Source organism: Danio aesculapii, chromosome 5, assembly GCF_903798145.1.
Source record: "Danio aesculapii chromosome 5, fDanAes4.1, whole genome shotgun sequence".
Lineage (NCBI taxonomy): Eukaryota > Metazoa > Chordata > Actinopteri > Cypriniformes > Danionidae > Danio > Danio aesculapii.
In genome coordinates this window covers 33,037,274-33,056,025 of record NC_079439.1, presented here as the reverse complement: position 1 = coordinate 33,056,025, position 18,752 = coordinate 33,037,274, and the positions used below count along the sequence as shown (strand labels likewise).

General features: G+C 35.1%; 1 protein-coding gene across 2 annotated transcripts in view; it reads left to right on the top strand.

The window, feature by feature from the left end:
* The window catches only part of eeig1b (estrogen-induced osteoclastogenesis regulator 1b), a 53,991-nt gene extending 42,262 nt beyond the window's left edge, over window positions 1-11,729 (top strand). The window contains exons 6-13 of one of the 2 annotated variants that reach the window (XM_056457961.1): window positions 150-266; window positions 743-789; window positions 1,950-2,104; window positions 2,279-2,419; window positions 3,240-3,441; window positions 6,542-6,663; window positions 6,818-6,887; window positions 8,045-11,729. In XM_056457961.1, the coding sequence (XP_056313936.1) occupies window positions 150-266; window positions 743-789; window positions 1,950-2,104; window positions 2,279-2,419; window positions 3,240-3,441; window positions 6,542-6,663; window positions 6,818-6,887; window positions 8,045-8,090 (900 nt within the window). In that variant the 3' untranslated portion in view covers window positions 8,091-11,729. The remainder of the gene's footprint in view (window positions 1-149; window positions 267-742; window positions 790-1,949; window positions 2,105-2,278; window positions 2,420-3,239; window positions 3,442-6,541; window positions 6,664-6,817; window positions 6,888-8,044) is intronic. The other variant, XM_056457962.1, reaches the window with a different exon arrangement.
* The last annotated feature ends 7,023 nt before the right edge of the window (window positions 11,730-18,752 follow it).

Genomic DNA, 18,752 nt, shown 5'->3' with positions numbered 1-18,752 from the left:
CTCACTGTGACTGGTTACGTCCTAATAACTATAAAAACTGGAGAACAAGACCTGTATGGTAGAGTTTAGAGCTTGAATCGGAGTGTTTAGAGCTTATTTCTGAACTGCTGGTCAAATTTTTGTTTTATTCTTTTTTTCTTCATCTCCAGCTGGGCTTTGCTGACCTCAACTTGGCGGAGTTTGCTGGTTCAGGCTCCACTGTTCGCTGCTGTATACTGGAGGGCTACGACACCAAGAACACTCGGCAAGACAACTCAATACTCAAGGTGAGCACGTCTATTGTTTGTGGATAAAGGCTTGTACGTGTGTAGGTGTGATCTCTGGTTTTTCCGGACTGACTCTACATGTCTGTTCTGACTGGCCTGTAAGGCTCATACACAAAATAAAAAGATTGGCCTTTTCATCCTGAAAGGTCCATGACCTTAGCACCTTTGGAGATTATTGTTTAAACGCAGAAGAATTGTCCTTACTATAAACACAGTCCTCTGTGTGGGCAACGTGTGACCGGTCAAACCCTCTCATGAGTCTCTGTGATGACTGAGTGACTGACTCACTGTCTCTTAGACATGTCAGGTGGAAAAATGCGAAAGAACAGACATTGAATCAGAGATATTTTTATTGTTTTGACTCACGTTGATCTAGATTTCATACGTAGCTTTTAGATGTATGTTTTAGGAGTCAACAGTCATTTTAAGGTGTATTTCACCTCTTTTAGATTTGAAAATTTCATCTTTCCTCTCAGGTTACCATTGGCATGACTTTGCTCTCTGGAGATCCCTGCTTCAAAACGTGAGTGTGCTGTATAATGTAGATTACTTTTGTTTTATTGAATACTCTTTATTTAGTAGTTCTCTTTGCAAATGTGCAGGGAGGTCTCAAAATCACTTACTATATGACTTAAAATAAGACAAAACAACTAAAATCATGCTCAATCACTCCAACAACTTCTTTTTAAACCGTTCTCACAGTACTGGAAGATTTCCTGAACATGGGAATTTTAAAGAATGTCTGTTTGACTTATGAAGTCATGTTAATTAAAAAAGATTCGATAATATTCTATATAAATGTTATTTACTTATATTTATTTAAAAAAAGGTCAAAGCGAAAATGATTAAATGATTAAAAAAAACTTTTGAAAAATGTTTTGTAAACTTTTAATTACAAAGAGTGGCATTTCAGAACATCAGTGATCTCTCAAAATGTAATAGTTCTGGAGATATTTTAAGTTTAAATATGTTATTATTGTCGGTGCCAGTGGTGTAGTGGTTAGTGCGCATGCACATGCAGTTCGATTCCCGCCTTGTGGTCCTTGTGCCGATCCTACCCCTCTCTCTGCTCCCCTTGCTTTCCTGTGATCAGTCTCTACTGTCCTATCCATTACAGGTGAAAACCTTGAAAAAAATAATTATAAAATGTTATTATTGTTTGAGTTTTGAAATCAATGAAATCCCAGTGTCTGTAAATAAATGTTGCAATGAAAATAGAATCAAAATCTGAGAACCAAAAGATAAAAACCACCAGTTTTCCTGTATGCTCACTATAAATCAGTTACAGGGATACAGCTGCAGCTGGAAATTAATGAGAATTTTATTTATTTTTTTATTAAATTACCCAGTAATTGTATTTTATTAGCGTATACCCCTCACAGTAATGTAAAAACTATTAAATTACCCATTAAATTGCATTTTATTATTGCCCATTCCTACCCCACCCCTAAACCCAACTATTATAGTAACATAAAAATAGTAATTGTTGAACAGCGTCACAAAAATGATGCTATATTGATGTGTGTATCCACATCTGTATCTCCTATAGACTTTACCGTAGCGTAATCGCCTCTTGTTGATGTTTTAGACAATTTATAGTGCAAATGTAAATTGTTGATCAATAGAAGCATGAGCTCATTGCCCTCTGATGATGTCTAAAACTTTCTGTGTTTTCTCGTTTAGGCCTGTGAGCACAGCTAAGACCATTGCCATGGCTGGCCAGGACCCCTCTCTGCAGCTGGACCGCAAGGGAGAGGGCACCGCTGACCACCCTGTTCCAACCCTCAGCGGCAACACTCGCAGATCAATCAAAAGCAGGACCCCACTGAACAACTCTGGTATGACCAACACACATACTGCAGACTGTTTTGAATCTGTGAAAAACTAGAGAACAAGTAGATAAACACTTAATATTTATAATTGCATTAAAAGTGTAGTATTTTTTTTGTAAGGACCATCTTGAAGCTGTTGTACTGTAGTTTAGTGCTAACCTGAGGCTGTTTGATGTTTAGGAGGCCTTCAGGAGGGATTGGAGGAGAACCTGTCCAGTCCTGATGAAGTGTTCCACAATGGACACTCGCGAAACTCCAGCTTTGCCAGCCAACAGAGCAAAATCTCAGGTGGGACTCAGGGCACGAACAAAAGAATATCAGGTACAGATTATAGCCGATTACAGAATAAAGCAAAATCAACTACGCTTCTGTCTTTACATTTAATCTTTTAGTCTATAGTGATTTTTAATACAGATTTGATTTTTTTTTTAAGATTTATGCATTTTTTGCTAAATGTTTTGCAAAACATTTATTATAACAAGTTTTTACTTAATCAAATTTTATTTTATTTTCATTTGCTTAAACTGCAGTTCAAAAGTTTGTACTATTTTTTAAATGTTTTTGAAAGAGAGTCTCTTATCTCTTACCAAAGCACATTTGCTTAAATAGTCTAAATTATAATACTGTGAAATGATTACATTTTAAAGGAACTTTTGTATTTCAATTGTTGAAGGAATTTAGTCATTGATTTCGGTGTTATTTTAGCAGATTTTTCAGCAGCTTTCACTGTGACATGATCCTTCAGAAATCATTTTGAACATAAGGATTTTGGTGCTCAAGAAATATGTATTATTTACATTTTAATATTGTTATTATCTAATCTAATTCATATTGTCATTTTATATCGTCAGTAAAAAGTATTTCAAATATGCAACATAATACATGTTTGTACTGTCACATTTGTTCAATTACATGCGCCCTTGCTAAATAAAAGTATTTATTTCTTCAGAAAACACTTTTGAACTGTAGTGTATTAATTGGTCAACTAGTTTTAACCATGTATTCTACTTGGGGGGAATAATCACTCTTTTCCTACTTTCTCTTCCTCTTCTTTTTTTGTTTTGCTGTTGTTTATTTGCATTAATACAAATGCTCCTGCTTGTTTAGTTTGTCACAGATCTTGTGCTTGTCCTCTACACAGGCTGCAGCGCAGAGCACTCACACTCCTCCAGCCTGACAGATCTGTCCCAGCACCGGCGCAACACCTCCACCAGCAGCAGCAACACATCAGGAGGCACATCTATGACTGTGGAGAGCCCAGCAGAGCAAGAGAAAGAGCTGCTGAAACCAGAGAGACCCCCTCGGCCCCCGCGGCCCGCTCTGGCCCTAAACAGACTCTCAAGGTGAGGAGTTGCTGACACACTCACTGAACTTCAATAAGACACTGACACTTGCTTTATGTTCCTCTTAGAATTTGTTTGCAGACAAAACTGACTACCAAGTAGAGTTAAGACTCTTTGCCTGAGCCTGAGCAATGGGCTGATATATCTTGCCAGTATCTTTGGGCTGGGCTGGGCTGCATTAAGCATTTGTGTTTTTTTTTTTAGTCATTACTTAATTAGCCTAATTAGGTGGAAAGCTATGCCATAATTAAAAATATTAAACGAATATTTCAGCGGCAACATTGTGGCGCATTAGGTAGTGCTTTAGCCTCACAGCAAGAAGGTTGCTGGTTCGAGCCTCGGCTGGGTCAGTTGGCGTTTCTGTGTGGAGTTTGCATGTTCTCCCCGCGTTCGCGTGGGTTTCCTCCTGGTGCTCCGGTTTCCCCCACAATCCAAAGACATGCGGTATAGGTGAATTGGGTAGGCTAAATTTAGGCTAAATTAAAGTCTGTTGTGTATGAGTGTGTATGGATGTTTCCCAGAGATGGGTTACAGCTGGAAGGGCATCCGCTGCGTAAAACATGTGCAAATAGGCGGTTCATTCCGCTGTGGCGACCCCAGATTAATAAAGGGACTAAGCTGAAAAGAAAATGAATAAATATTTCAGCAAAGTTGTCCTAAACAAGGAAATTGTACAATTGGCAACGCATGTCATGCGCAGCAAAGCTCTAGCTTCTCCCACAGCATCTCCTTTACTGGGACGCATTCCAGTTCCACATTCCGCACACGAAAGCAAAGTTGAAGCAGCGCATGTGCAGCGCGTATGTGGAGCAGAAACGGTGCATAAATATCAGTGGATCTTATCGATGCATTTATTGGGTTAAAATTGCTTGTTACTGTCATTAAATGTGTTTTGGTCATTATCAATGCACTGTCACTTTAAGCGGCAAAAATAGACCCAGTGCCGAAATGATCATGGCAATGCTGCATCAGCTCTGCTCACGGTCCGCACCGATGCACTGCTTCTGCGTGTGGTATAATAGTTCTATTCTGTTATTATGGAGGCCTAAAAAAACACTCGCTGCTCACGCTCTGCTCGCGCTTGCGGGGTGAAATAGGTGAGAGCACTTTCATGATGAACAGACACATGAAGCAGGCTTGCCATGGCAGGATGAATGATTGTCAGCCTTCAATGCCCTCTTGTCCAATGTCCTTGTTGCATTATTCATGAAGATAAATCTAAACTAATTTCTGTAGTTCAAACAACTCAGAATTGTAGTTGAGAACGCCTGTTATAATGGCCAACGTATTAAAAAATAGTCAGGTTTAAATCTGTTAATGTGTCGGACTCGGATGGACAGTGCATGGGCTCGGGTAGGGATTTTTTGGGCCTGATCAAACTCTACCAATTTCTTATGGACTAGATCACTCAAAAGTAACATTACACAATAAATTACCCTCAAGCCATTCTCCAAAAACCTTAATAGGTCTGCTGCACCAGTAACGTGACTGAATGCATGCTCTGATCTGCTTGTGGAATGAGTAAACAGTGCATTATTGTTGATGGAAAATGATAAGTCTGAAACATACACATATATAAATACTTTATTTTTGAAATTATTTTTTCCATATTTATTCATTATATGAGCAAATGAAAATAAATACATGAAAATGAACGCTTCCAACAGAGGGATTAAGCGTGTCTCATGAAGCAGATTGATGTGTTTTTGTAACAGAAATATTTCTCATTTTTATTTAGAAATTTCTTGTTGAATACCACACAATTTGTTTGCAGATGAAGACGACAAGAACTAGATGGCTTGGCATTTCTGTATAACATTATACAGTATATTAGTATTGTAGTATTAGTATTGCACAGTATATTAATCTTACAATGCCATGAATGTGTTTTAGTAGAGTTTTGGATTAGTAATTTATTTAGCACTTCATTTAGATAACTTTAAAGATTTTAAAAAAATTTTGGTAGCCACAGATTTTCGAATGGTTGTATCCCGGCCAAATATTGTCTTAAAATATACAACATTGGAAAGCTTACAGTCAGGGATCATACGGTCATGGAAAACCTGAAAAAGTCATGCAATTTTGACATGGCATTTTCCAGGCCTGGAAAAGTTTTGGAAAAACAAACCCACAAGTTTTTGAAAAAGTTATGGAAATTACATTTACATTTAGTCATTTAGCAGACGTTTTTGTCCAAAGTGACTTAAGCTGCAGTCACACTAGAGCTTGTGCTTGCAAAATTCTGTCATACGGCGCTGCGAAAAGGGGCGGGGTTAAACGATATGATTAGACATTAATAAAAGTGAGCGATTGCTCCATATTTTAAATTTCTTATTTTAAATGATCTTCTATTGGTCTCACGCAATCACCTGATGTGATCTCGCAGGTAAGAATTCACCAAGCTTGAACTTTCAAATGTAGTGAAATGCGAAACTTGACGCACGTGCTTGAATTTCTGGTCTGCTCCATTCGCATGCCTATAAATGGAAGTCTATGGAGCAAAAAGTGCAGTGTGATCGTGGCTTTATAATAGAAGTAGTTTTACCTACTATAAGTAGTTTAACAAATATTAAGATTATCTCAAATGAGTTTGACAAATATCTGTATATTGGAATGGAGGTTAGTTGATTTTACTTTTCTTTTTTTTTTCTTGGCCAAAAACATGCTCTTACATTATCAGTGTCGTGTAAGCATCATCTATTTTACATAGATATAAGAATAAATTGAAAATATTGCATGTTTTATGATGTGTTGAAATAAATTTAAACGTTTCTTATGATTTGTCTTATATATGTAGACATCATATGAAACATAAGGTCATGAAAATTGACCTGGTATTCTTGGAAGTCATGGCATTTTTGTTGTAAAAATGTGTATTAACCCTGTACAGTATTTCATGTCAGCTTTCAGGTCATTCGTTTAAATCTTAATTAAAAAAAGAGACTTACGACTGGTATTGTGGTCCACTTATTTAAAGTGAAATACTGAATATGAAAATGCAGGATAACATTACTTGGTTGATTTGAAAGATAATAATAATGATAATAAATAATACAAAATAAATAAAAATGAATATTTAAAATCTCCTATCTCTACACAGGAGGAAGAAGGACTCTGTAGAAAGTCATCCCACATGGGTGGACGACACGCGCATCGATGCAGATGATATTGTGGAGAAGATTGTCCAGAGTCAAAACTTTGCCGACGTCAGCAACAATGAAGGTGTGTTGAGACACCGTTGAGGTTGATTAACAGCTCTTAAACTAATTTATTTACATGTAACACTTTGATCGTGTGAATATATGTCAGAGTATTTCCCACTTGTGAATCTTTCTTATCTCTGAAGCTGACCATTGTGTCACTCTTTCTCTCACAGACAGCAATTTAACACTGTTTATCAGCAGAGATGGGACCACAGCATTGAGTGGCATCCAGCTTGTCAACAGGTAAACTGCTGCTCTTTATTTGCTTTTAAATATCATTATTAAATATGCACTAATATGCTATTTAAAGTAGGACACAGATTACATTGGTCCAAAGTGAAACTAGCCCAATTTAAACCGAATATAGAGCCTAATTGTGACCAGTCTCGTATGTTTTGGGCTTGTTTTAAAATTTCAGGATTTCTGGCAGCTGATATTTAAATTTCTCTCTGACGCATTAAATACCTATATAAAACCTGAGGCCATGATTTCACTATTTGACATCACACCACAGTCCTTATGTTTTAATAAAAGTAAGATAAATATGATTGCCTTTGCTACGCTTTTAGCTGAAGGTTGATGTTGCTCAAATGGAAGAAAAAAGGCTTGTGGAACATCTACACTACCTGACCTTAGAAAAAATACGAGACACTGTGAGCAACCGGTTTTAAATCACATAAAGAAGATGGACCCTTCAGTTATTTTAGAGTAGAACCTATACGAAACACCCAATGATCCCAGGATACATCACTGATGATGTGTCCCAAATGCATCCATGGGATGTTGTTTGCATAAACATATATATAAATATATATATATATATATATATATATATATATATATATATATATATATATATATATATATATATATATATATATATATATATATATATATATATATATATTACTTAATATTCTTATTTATTTATATTTTATTTTAATATTTTCATATATTTTATAGAACCATAATGTATATGTTAGCGACGGTTTTTTTTTTTATTTAAAAAAAAAAAATGAAAAGCTATTTGTACTGCATGTTTCATATCTGACATGTTCAATAAAAACACTTTTGAGAAAAAATTATGCAACAAAGACTCGTAAGAGTTTAATTATTAACTTATTATACAACTGATCTAATTTTTGAGGTTGGTAAGATTTTATGTTTTGGAAAAATATCTTGTTTCCATGTTTGCATTTGTTTGTACAAATGTACTGTATTATTATGAAATATTAATATTATTGCAATTTAAGGTAACAGTTTATTTTAAAATCCTAAAAAGGTTTTAATTTTATTGTTTAAATCAGAATTTCAGAGTCTGTTCAGGAGAGTGTTTGTATTTTGATAGTTATGTATTTATATCATATGTGATTTTTGTTTTGTTTTTGTTTTTTTGTCAGGGTGTCTGCGGGTGTTTTTGAACCGGTGGTGATCGAGAGCCATTAGATCTGCAGTGTTAGTGGTCACTCTCTTGCACAGCCACTGCCTTTTTTTATTTTTAAATGATAGAGAGAGCAAGACAAGGACTGGATGTCAAAGTGGCCCACTCACTTCACAACTCACCCCTCTTCTAAGAGTCTGACATATTACTCATATATTATTACAACCCTTACACCCTAATATTGCAGTACAATTACTGACAAAATTGTCTTGGGAATTTTTGAAAAAGTTCATTGTTCTAAGAATTATCTTACAGAACATTCTGAGAGTACAAACTACTTGAAATGCCTTAAGAAGTGAGGCAGGATGGGAGCTTCAGTCTAACACTGTGAAATATGAGGGAAGTCCAAAGGATTTAGACTGAAAATTCAGTTCATAGTTATATTGAAATTTTATTTAATGTTTTAAAGTGGGAAGATTTAATGTCTTAAGTTAGTTTTTGAAGCATTTACACCCCTATTATATACAAACCACTGAGTTTAGTCAGTAAGCAGCCCTTTAACTTGTGAGGAACGTTGATCAAGTATGTATGGCTGGCCATATAAACATTCTGAGGCAAAGACAAACCAGTTCCTCCATGTGACCATTTTCAGTATCTCACTGCTTCTGCTTGTTGCCAATTATAGTTGAGCAGTGGTTTGCTTCCATATTTCCCAGCTGGACTGGTGAACATGAAATACATTAATATACTGTATCTGCCCCCCTTCTTTTTTTTGTCTTTCTCTTTTTCTATATCTTGACTCTTTAAGATTTGTAGGTTAATTCAAACTCAGTCTTTCCAGCTTTCTGTTTCTCTTTTTAGTCTTGCACTTTGCTGCTGGTTTCAGTTTTGAGTGATCGTGTGACTACGAGTTTGTCTCTGGCAGCACTGCACAACAGGCCATTTGTGGTGTTTGTTTGCAAGGGTTTATTCACAGTCAGTTCAGACGGCAGTGAGATCCTCCATTGTGTGGCTATAATGGGCTTTAATGAAATTGTTTTTTTATTTTCTGGATTTCCCCCTTTAAGTTAAACTAAAAGTTTAATTTTAAAAAAGACTTCGTAAAGGGATTAATGAATCAAAAATAAAATGTCACTCACTGTTTACTCACCCTCAAGTTGTTCCAAACCTTTATTATTTTCCTTTTTCTGTTGAACACAAAATAAGATATTTTGAAGAATGTTGGAAAAACAAATACTATCGAAGTCTGTGGTTACTGGTTTCTAACTTTTTTCTTATTAACAAATTTTGTGTTCAACAGAACAAAGAAATTTAAACTGGTTTGGGACAAGTGAAGCATGAGTAAACGACACAATTTTCAGTTTTGGGTGGATTATCCCTTTATGTTTCTTTGTATACGGGATTTGACTTTATCACATTACAGCCCTTCTATTGGAGAACATTTTTAACATTTTATTTGTAACTGTTTTTTTTAAGTTTGGTTGAACCAAGCAATTTTTTTAGAGTCAGAGCAGATCTATAGATGAAGTTCATGCCCTCATATAGAGAGATTTTTTTTTAGTGAGTAAAAAAACCTCAGCATTCACACACACACACAAGCAGAACATGCAGACGTCATGATTAAACATACTTTCACATTCACATAATACATCAATATACAGTGCTCAGCATATATAGGTACACCCCTCACAAATCTATCTTTTAAATTCATTTTTTTAATAGGAAGTTATACAATATTATATATGCGCATATACATTAGATTAGTCAGCACTGAAACCAAATCTGGAGCTTATCTAACAAAGTAACTTACAGTAAAGGTCCAAAAACTAGTACAAAAAAATGTATATGTTATAGAAAAATATTAAATACAAATTTAAAAAGAGGAAAAATCATGAGAAGCAAAATTTTGTTTGGAATATTTTTCTTGAATTTAATTGTATTATCTTTAAATTTATAAATATATCGGTTTAATAAATCTGTTTTGTTTAAATGCACCAAAATACATTGCCTATATTCACTGTGAAATGGATACAAAATGGAGTGTACTCAATTATGCAGAGCACTGTAGCTGCTTGATGACGTGTACAAACCTACTCTGATTTATTCATCCAGAATATGTCAAATTCCATGAGATTCTGCACTAAATTGTACATTACATTTTTTTAATGTATTCTGTTTTCCACAGTGTGATTCCATGTTTTCTGCATTGTGCCCTGTACTAAAACTTTAACATAAAACCCAAGCAAAAGCACAAGCCAGTTGAAAGACTGAATAATTGCATTGTTTGCCGTGTTAGATCAGAGACAATGACTCACAGTCACACATCTGTCCTTGGCGAGTGTTTCTAACGGCACCTGGTGTGCTCTAGGAAACACTTTACAATAAGCATGACAGTGAACGGAAAGCCTGTGTTTCTCCATCACGTACTGCTCTGTCACCTATTTAGCCATTCATAATGGTAATCCTTCTCAGTTGATCTGAGAGCATTTACCACATTAAAAACTGACACTGTGAGTTTCATACTCATTCCGCACAGCTTTTTTTAGTTATGTGTGTGTCAGTTGAGAGAAAAGTGCAATGTGGGCCCATTGTTTTGTGAATGTCATTTTCAATGAGTCCTTTCAGGGAAGTTAGCCCTAAAATATAGTCATAAAATGAGGTTCAAAGAGATTGAACTAGTATAATAGAGAGGTGAGGGTAAGTTACAATTGCAAACCATTGATTACATTTTCACATGCATCTACTTTATCTTATTATTATTATTATAATTATTCATGTCATTTTAAACTAACAAATGAGTGTGTGGCATGATCCAGCTGCTTCTTTGTGGGTTTGATATTCCTGCAAATTTAAAATAACACTAACTTTAAAAGGGCAAAAATACAGTAATACCGCGGCCTGATAAAGCCTATAGTGTTCTTGATGTTTCTACTTACAGCTAGTATAAAGGGATACTCTGAAGACACTGAAAAATGTTTCTTATTGTTTACTCTTGGTACTTGTCTTCAACTTTTAAACACATACAAAAAAGCTATTAAGAACAAGAACTCTCTCCTGTCATCTTGTATTTTCGAACCAGCTGGCTGGTTCAGTGGAAGCTTCTTTTACGGGGTGTTTTTCCTCCTCAACTTTGACGTTGAATAATTCTGTAATGTCTAACATTTGTGATTCTCACTTCACTCTTTTCTTACTAAGAGTTTTTGTAATGTTGATGTCTTTCTTTTTAGTCGAGATTGACTGTAATCTGTGATCTTTCATATGCAGAGAGTAGACATATATATATATATATATTAGTATATACACTTACCGGCCACTTTATTAGGTACACCTGTCCAACCAACTGCACGTTAACGCAAATTTCTAATCAGCCAACCACATGGCTGCAACTCGGTGCATTAAAGCATGTAGACATGGTCAAGATAATCTGCTGCAGTTCAAACCGAGCATCAGAATGGGGAAGAAAGGTGATTTATGTGACTTTGAACATGTTTGTTGGTGCCACACGAGCTGGTCTGAGTATTTTAGAAACTGCTGAGCTACTGGGATTTTCACGCACAGCCATCTCTAGGGTTTACAGAGAATGGTCTGAAAAAGAGAAAATATCCAGTGAGCGGCAATTCCGTGAGTGCAAATGCCTTGTTGATGCCAGAGTTTAGAGGAGAATGGCCAGGCTGGTTCCAGCTGATAGAAAGGCAACAGTAACTCAAATTTACAACCGAGGTATGCAGAAGAGCATCTCTGAATGCACAACATGTTGAACCTTGAGGTGGATGGCCTACATCAGCAAAAGACCACACCGGGTGCCACTCCTGTCAGCTAAGAACAGGAAACTAAAGCTACAATTCACTCAGGCTCACCAAAATTGGACAATAGAAGATTGGAAAAACGTTGCCTGCTCTGATGAGTCTTGATTTCTGCTGCAATATTCGGATGGTACAGTAATGTCAGAATTTGGCATGAAAAACATGAAAGCATGCATCCATCCTGCCTTGTTCAGACTGGTGGTGGTGGTGGTGGTGGTGTAATAATGTGGGGGATATTTTCTTGGCACACTTTGGGCCCATTACCAACATTGCCACAGCCTACCTGAGTACTATTGCTGACCATGTCCATCTCTTTATGACCACAGTGTATCCATCTTCTGCTGGCTACTTTAAAGCAAGCTATGTCATAAAGCGTGAATCATCTCAGACTGGTTTCTTGAACATGACAATGAGTTCACTTAACTCAAATGGCCTCCACTGTCACCAGATCTCAATCCAATAGAGCACATTTGGGATGTGGTGGAACGGGAGATTTGCACATCTGCAGCAACTGCATGATGCTATCATATTAAAATGGACCAAAATCTCCAGTACCTTGTTGAATATATGCCATGAAGGATTAAGGCAGTTCTGAAGGCAAAAAGGGTCCAACCCAGTACTAGTGAGGTGTACTTAATAAAGTGGCCGGTGAGTGTATATATGTACTTGATTTAAGATGCTGTTGCAGAGAGCTGACTGGGGTTTATATGCAAATGTTCATGTTGGAAACAAGAGGGTTGACTTTTATTAACAGTTTGTGTACATTTCAGCAATCTGGATTTCCTATGTTAAAAAAATCATAATTGAATTGAAAATAATTAATGAAATATAATTCAAAAATTGAGAAAAATCTCAAATATGATGGCATATGATTTTAAAATGAATAATTTTCAATATAAAATGAGCAATACTCGATTTACAGTAAATAATTGAGCTCTCAGACTCCAGAATACTGAAACCTCTGATTTCTACAGCCTGTAATTTTCACTACAACAGCACTTAAATATTGAGGACTAATGTCACTCACACACTCTCCAGAAAGTTTCATTTCTCCTTTACTGTGGTGGAGGATGAAAGCTATGCACTTACAGAACGCTTTCCCTAATGACATCCCTATTAACAACAGCAGCATTCATAATAAATAAATTATATTCTGGAGATAATTGTCTAACTTGTATAGGCTAAACGAATTTACCACTAAAGTACTATGGAAATGAATTTATTTTTCTGATTGTGACAGATATTTATATTTTAAAATCACACAAAAGCGATGTGTTGCTCCAAAGTTTTCTTGGTCTTGTACGTTTCGATCTTCATGCACAGTAAGGTGATGTCTAACGGTGGACCGGAACTGTTTCTACGCTCAAATGTGAATGTTTCTTTAATCTAACTGTTAAGTGAGGTTATCTGCATGTATTATTTTGGGGAAAATAAAGATAACGTTGGGTATATTCATCTTGTGTGGTTTATTGGACAACATTTAGATAATAGTCCTGCTGGGTTGGGTTGGGTTGGGGGGGGGTCTGAACTTGTTTTTCCCCACAAAAACCTTTAAAACATTAGTTCAAATTAGTTTATTGTAAAAGCTTAGATTGTATTTGTTGTCATGCTCCATTATGTAGTGATTTTAACACAAGCCACTATTATGTGACAATATATTACCAGTGCAGTGACCATTACAGTTTCCATCAGTACAATTCTCATTAAAGCCACTGAAACTATTACAAATTCTTATTGTTTTTGCCATGATGAATGTCATGTTTTTCCCCTTTCCAGCTCGCAGAATACAGTAAACAGAAAACCAGTTTAAAACAACAACTGGGCACTTTCTAATTAGTAAACTCTATATAAAGGTGTATAAGTTGTCCCATTTTGATCTGTAAATAACTAAGTTACACCAGAAGCACAAATGTAGGCTGGGACAGTTGTACCTTTTATTTATTTATTTATTTACCTTTCTTTACTTTTTTTGTCTTTGAGAACTTTTAATCAAGTGTGTTCAAAATGTGATTCAAACTAGTTATAAGTGTCTGCTTATGTGTCTGGCATAAATGTTATCTTTGTATAGCACAAACAGAAATGCACATTTTCGGACAGGTGAAATGTTAGTTGTACACCCTGGGGTGAGATGTACCATCACACTGTAAAACCCAACAGTCGACTTTATCAAATGAAATGAGTGTAGTTAACTCAAAATGTACTGAAAGTTAATTCTACTCATTTGAAAAGAGTTTTGAACTCAGTGTTGAAGTTAATGAGTTAATTAAATACGTCATTACTTCAACTTAAATGGATTAAGTTCACAGTACTCATTAGGATTAGTTTTTAACTCAAATGGTTTGTAGCTATCAGTTTCCTCAAACAGTTTGAGTTGCCTTAACTTATTGGGTTACAGTACTCAGTTGGCTTGAGTTCTCTTCATTTATTGGGTTTTACTGTGCTCAAATTGCTTTGTTTACTCAAATGGATTATGTTCACAGTACTCATTAGGATTAGTTTTTGAACAAATGGTTTGCAGTAATCAGTTTCCTCAAATAGTTTGAGTTACCTTAACTTATTGGGTTTTAGGATTTCCACCAGGCTGACATATAACATTATAAAATGAGAACTATGACAAAAAAAATGCATTCAAAATGCATTCACTGAGTTTTCAGTTTTCTATGTTACAAAGACGAATAACATGTTCAAATGTGGATCAGCTTCAACAATTGTAGGACTATTTGTGTGGACAGGCTTCATGAGCACACAGAGGACAGGTCACAACCTGAACCCAAACTACTTTGGCTTTGATGTCTTTCTCTTCCTAGACTTATAAGCATGTTAAAAATAAATATATAAATACAGCTAAATTTGCTTGGGGTTGGTGGTAACATTTCGCTGATGTTAACTAATCAAGAGTTTTTGTTACAACTGACCCAGAGTGTCAGCCATGCTTTTAACATATCTACACAGACACACACAAGTGACACAATTTAACTTTGATGGGTTCAACTACAAATCAGGAATTGCTATACCAAAAAAATAAATCAAGCAAAAAATGTAGGCCGTCTTAGCTCAAATGTAGTTTTTCCTCCATAACATCTGCTGTGTCTGACTCTGCTTGTTCGTATGTGGAATGTGAAGACTGAAGTGAATCGACTGCTTTTTATCTTGCCTATATCTGCCAATATTTGTTTCCGAAATTCGGGGTGGGAGTGGTAAACAATGGACCGGGTTTCAAACGGCGGCGGCGGAGATCGGATATATTACATATATACATGTGTGTTTGTGCACATTTCCCTCAGATATAATGTAATGTCCAACTGTAGTATTTTGTAGGACCATATGTACCGTTAATCCACATGCAGAACTTTACCGTACAGCGCCTTCTGCTGGACACTTACACTGGGCAGAAAAACACTTCTCAAGCAGAGGGCCTCAAAATTATGCAAATAAATCAACCACATAGAATAACTAAGATAACAAACCAAATATATTTATCAGTTTAAATGTGTAGGTTTGCACTTGACATTGGTGGGGACGGGTGAATCAAACAACCCTATATATAGGCCTATATATATATATATATATATATATATATATATATATATATATATATATATATATATATATATATATATATATATATATATATATACACACACACACACATGCCACCCCCACGGCCAAAAGGTCCAGAATTTGTCCTTTTAATTATTTTATGTAATTAATATTATATGATATATTTATTATATAATTATATTCATATTTAATATATATTGTTAGTTATAAAGTGTCATTTTAAATAACTGGCCCATAGAGCCAGCCGCGAGTCACGTGACATAACCCACTGAGTGGTCATATTTGAATCTTTGATGCGTATCAAAGAGCTTAGAACTATGCTCTTAGTTCATACAGAGTAACGTTATGGGTCGAAAAGAGCAAGAGAGGCAGAAAAGGCAGGCAGCGGCGTCATTATCGCAAAATATTGAACATATGTTCAAAAAGACTGCCAAACAGGGTAAGGCTAAAGTTACGTACTTCCTAACAGATGAAAATATGTCCCTATCCACGAGGTTCTAGGCTAACTGGCCGCATTAGCCGGGACGTCCTGTATGTTTATTGACTTGTCCAGTACATGACCTCCCTTTCCCTATTTTTGACCCTATTTTTTTTTAAATAACTGTCCGACGAAGGCTTTAATGGCAAGCGAAGTCCTCAGCCGTCAGATGTCACTTCACAGCAAAAGGCGCTGATCCCGTCACGTCTGTGTTTATGAGGCTGTTTGGTCACTTCATTTGTTTTATTCTAATCAGATATCCGATCGCTCAAACCACTTCAGAAGGTGATCTGTGATGCTTTCCAAATGAAACTGGACAGGTAAGATCATTTTTTAGACAAAATTTATATAAATAAATTAAATTATGACCTGGAGAAAGTCTGCCCTGCGCCTGAAACACCTGTAGGTGCACTTTTACAGCCACAATTCTATTAAAAACATGTTTACTATAAGCATAAAACATGTTATAATTTTTCAGGCCTTTAGCCAGGGGGTTCGAAAGACCCACCCTCACTGCCAAAGGTCCAGAATTTGTCCCATACATGAGCTCATTTGTCCTATTTTGACTGCTATGCCATCATAAGTAATGAAAATAATCCATCGAAAAAGGCTTTAAGACCAAACTCTGTCGGCTGTTGCTTCGGTGGGACTATAATCTGATGTAAAAGAAGTCTTCTTTCACTACTGTATTGTTTTTAAACAGAGAAAACATTTTACAGGTAACTTTACTCTAAATTATGGACCTTATTTCTGAAATAAAAATGAGCAATAAAAAGGTGTGAAGCACCAGAAGCGGACCATATTAAAATAACTTGAATATATTTTGGCTGTTGTTAATATCCAGGAATTTTCAAATGTATTTTTTTTACCAAAGAGACTAGAAAAATTCAGAAGAATTCATTATTATTGTTTTATTATTATTGATAATATGTTTTAATTGTTATTTTTTATTGAAATGGCCAAATAGTGACTGAAGACAGTTGAATGTGCTGGCCAGTTTATATTGTTAGTCTAATAAATGATAGTAGGCTACAGTTTTTTACTTTAAAACTTTAACAGATTGCTATTTTTTCCTAATGATATATGATGTAATAAATTTGTGTTTTAAAAATTATTCTTGTTTAAATTTTTTTATTATTGCAATTTTTTAGGAAATATTTTTAGTACATCATTAAAGTGTGGTTATGATGACATCTGACTAGTTAATCCAGCAAAAGAATTCACTAAAATGCAGTATTTAAATCTTATAGTATTAATTAATTAATATTTTATCCATAACCCACAGTAAATTAACCAGGTTAAACTTTCTGACTCCTTTATGGTAATCAAATACATTGAAAATAAATACAGCCCACAACTGAACATGATCTCCAAAATAAAAACCAATAGACTTGTGCTGAAAACATGGTGTCCACCAGGCTCGTTGAGGTGAGGTTAATATTAAATTGTATGTTATTAAAATTAAATTAAATAAATAAAATGAAAACATCCTTATCATGGAGTCCTGTATAAGACTGAAATTTAATTCACAATGGTTTTAAAAAAAGACTTAAAAAGTCATACATTTGAAATAGTGGCTGACACCTGCAGAAACCATGGTTGTGATGTTCTATTCCACTATGGATTTTTAGAAATATCTGTTTTACAATACATGACTCTCTTGTCTGTGGAATTCTGCGCACGTAGATTCTGTTTGGGCCTAGTCATGTTGTCAGTATAACAGTGTACTCTGGAACGATGTTCTGATGTAAACTGTGGCTAATTTATTTATTTATTTGCTGTTTGGACTGTAATTTGTTGCCAGATCATGTCATTATGATACAGAAAGGAAAAGACAGCACTACAATGGACAAAGAAAAAACCAAAACAAAAGTAGAAATGTGAACATAGGACAATCTCCCTTCAGATACACCTCACCTTTATTAGACAGTCAATATTGACCTGGGAGCAATTTACCAATTATAGATTTAGAAAAAAAGTCTAATGGAAATGTATAGAAAAATGCATTATGGCAACTTGTTTAATTTATTTTATATATACAACTTGACATTAACCTTTTTCCTCACCACCCACTGGTCATTTTCACAAAACAAAATTGTGTTGTTGGGAAATGTGTTTTATATACTTAAATTTGACTTTTGCATGCTAAAAGTACTTGAGTAAGAGACATTTTACTTGATTTGGGTAATTGAAATAACTCTGACTACCAATATTATGATATAGATACCTGCTGTAGTCAACCTAAAACCTACAGTAGTTTGACATAAAACCAAAACAATACCCATTCTTGTCTTAGGACATTTTTTATTAAGCAAATGTTTGAATAACAGTAAATTCAAACAGTATTTCATTAAATGTATAGTATATTCTGCTGGTTTTAAACATACAGAATAATAATAAATAGTTATGTAACAACCATAACCTTACCATTATGTCTTAGGACATCTTTGATTACCTTTATATTACCTACACCAAATGGTGACTAATGAAGGTACAATTATAACAACTATTTATTTGTTAACTACTTTATTGTCAAACCATGTTGCATACAAATGCATTCAACAGACTTATATGACAGTGTATTGCTGTAGAGGACAAATAAAACACGAGACAGGTGTTTAGAAAGAGTATAGTTTATTTTGTTTGACCAGCAAATTTAACTAATAAACAAGATAAACTTTCAGAAAACAGCACGGAAACATTATAATGCGCGCGCTCATGAATATAACCCGCGGTTGTCTTCAACGGTTGTCTTCAGTAGTCCTTCTTTGCTCAACAACTCTGCTGAAAAACAAAGCAAAACATTACAACAGCCAGACATACAGTTAAAACATTACAGTTACCATGGTTTCTATTTTAAACTATAGTAAACTAAAGTTTGAAAC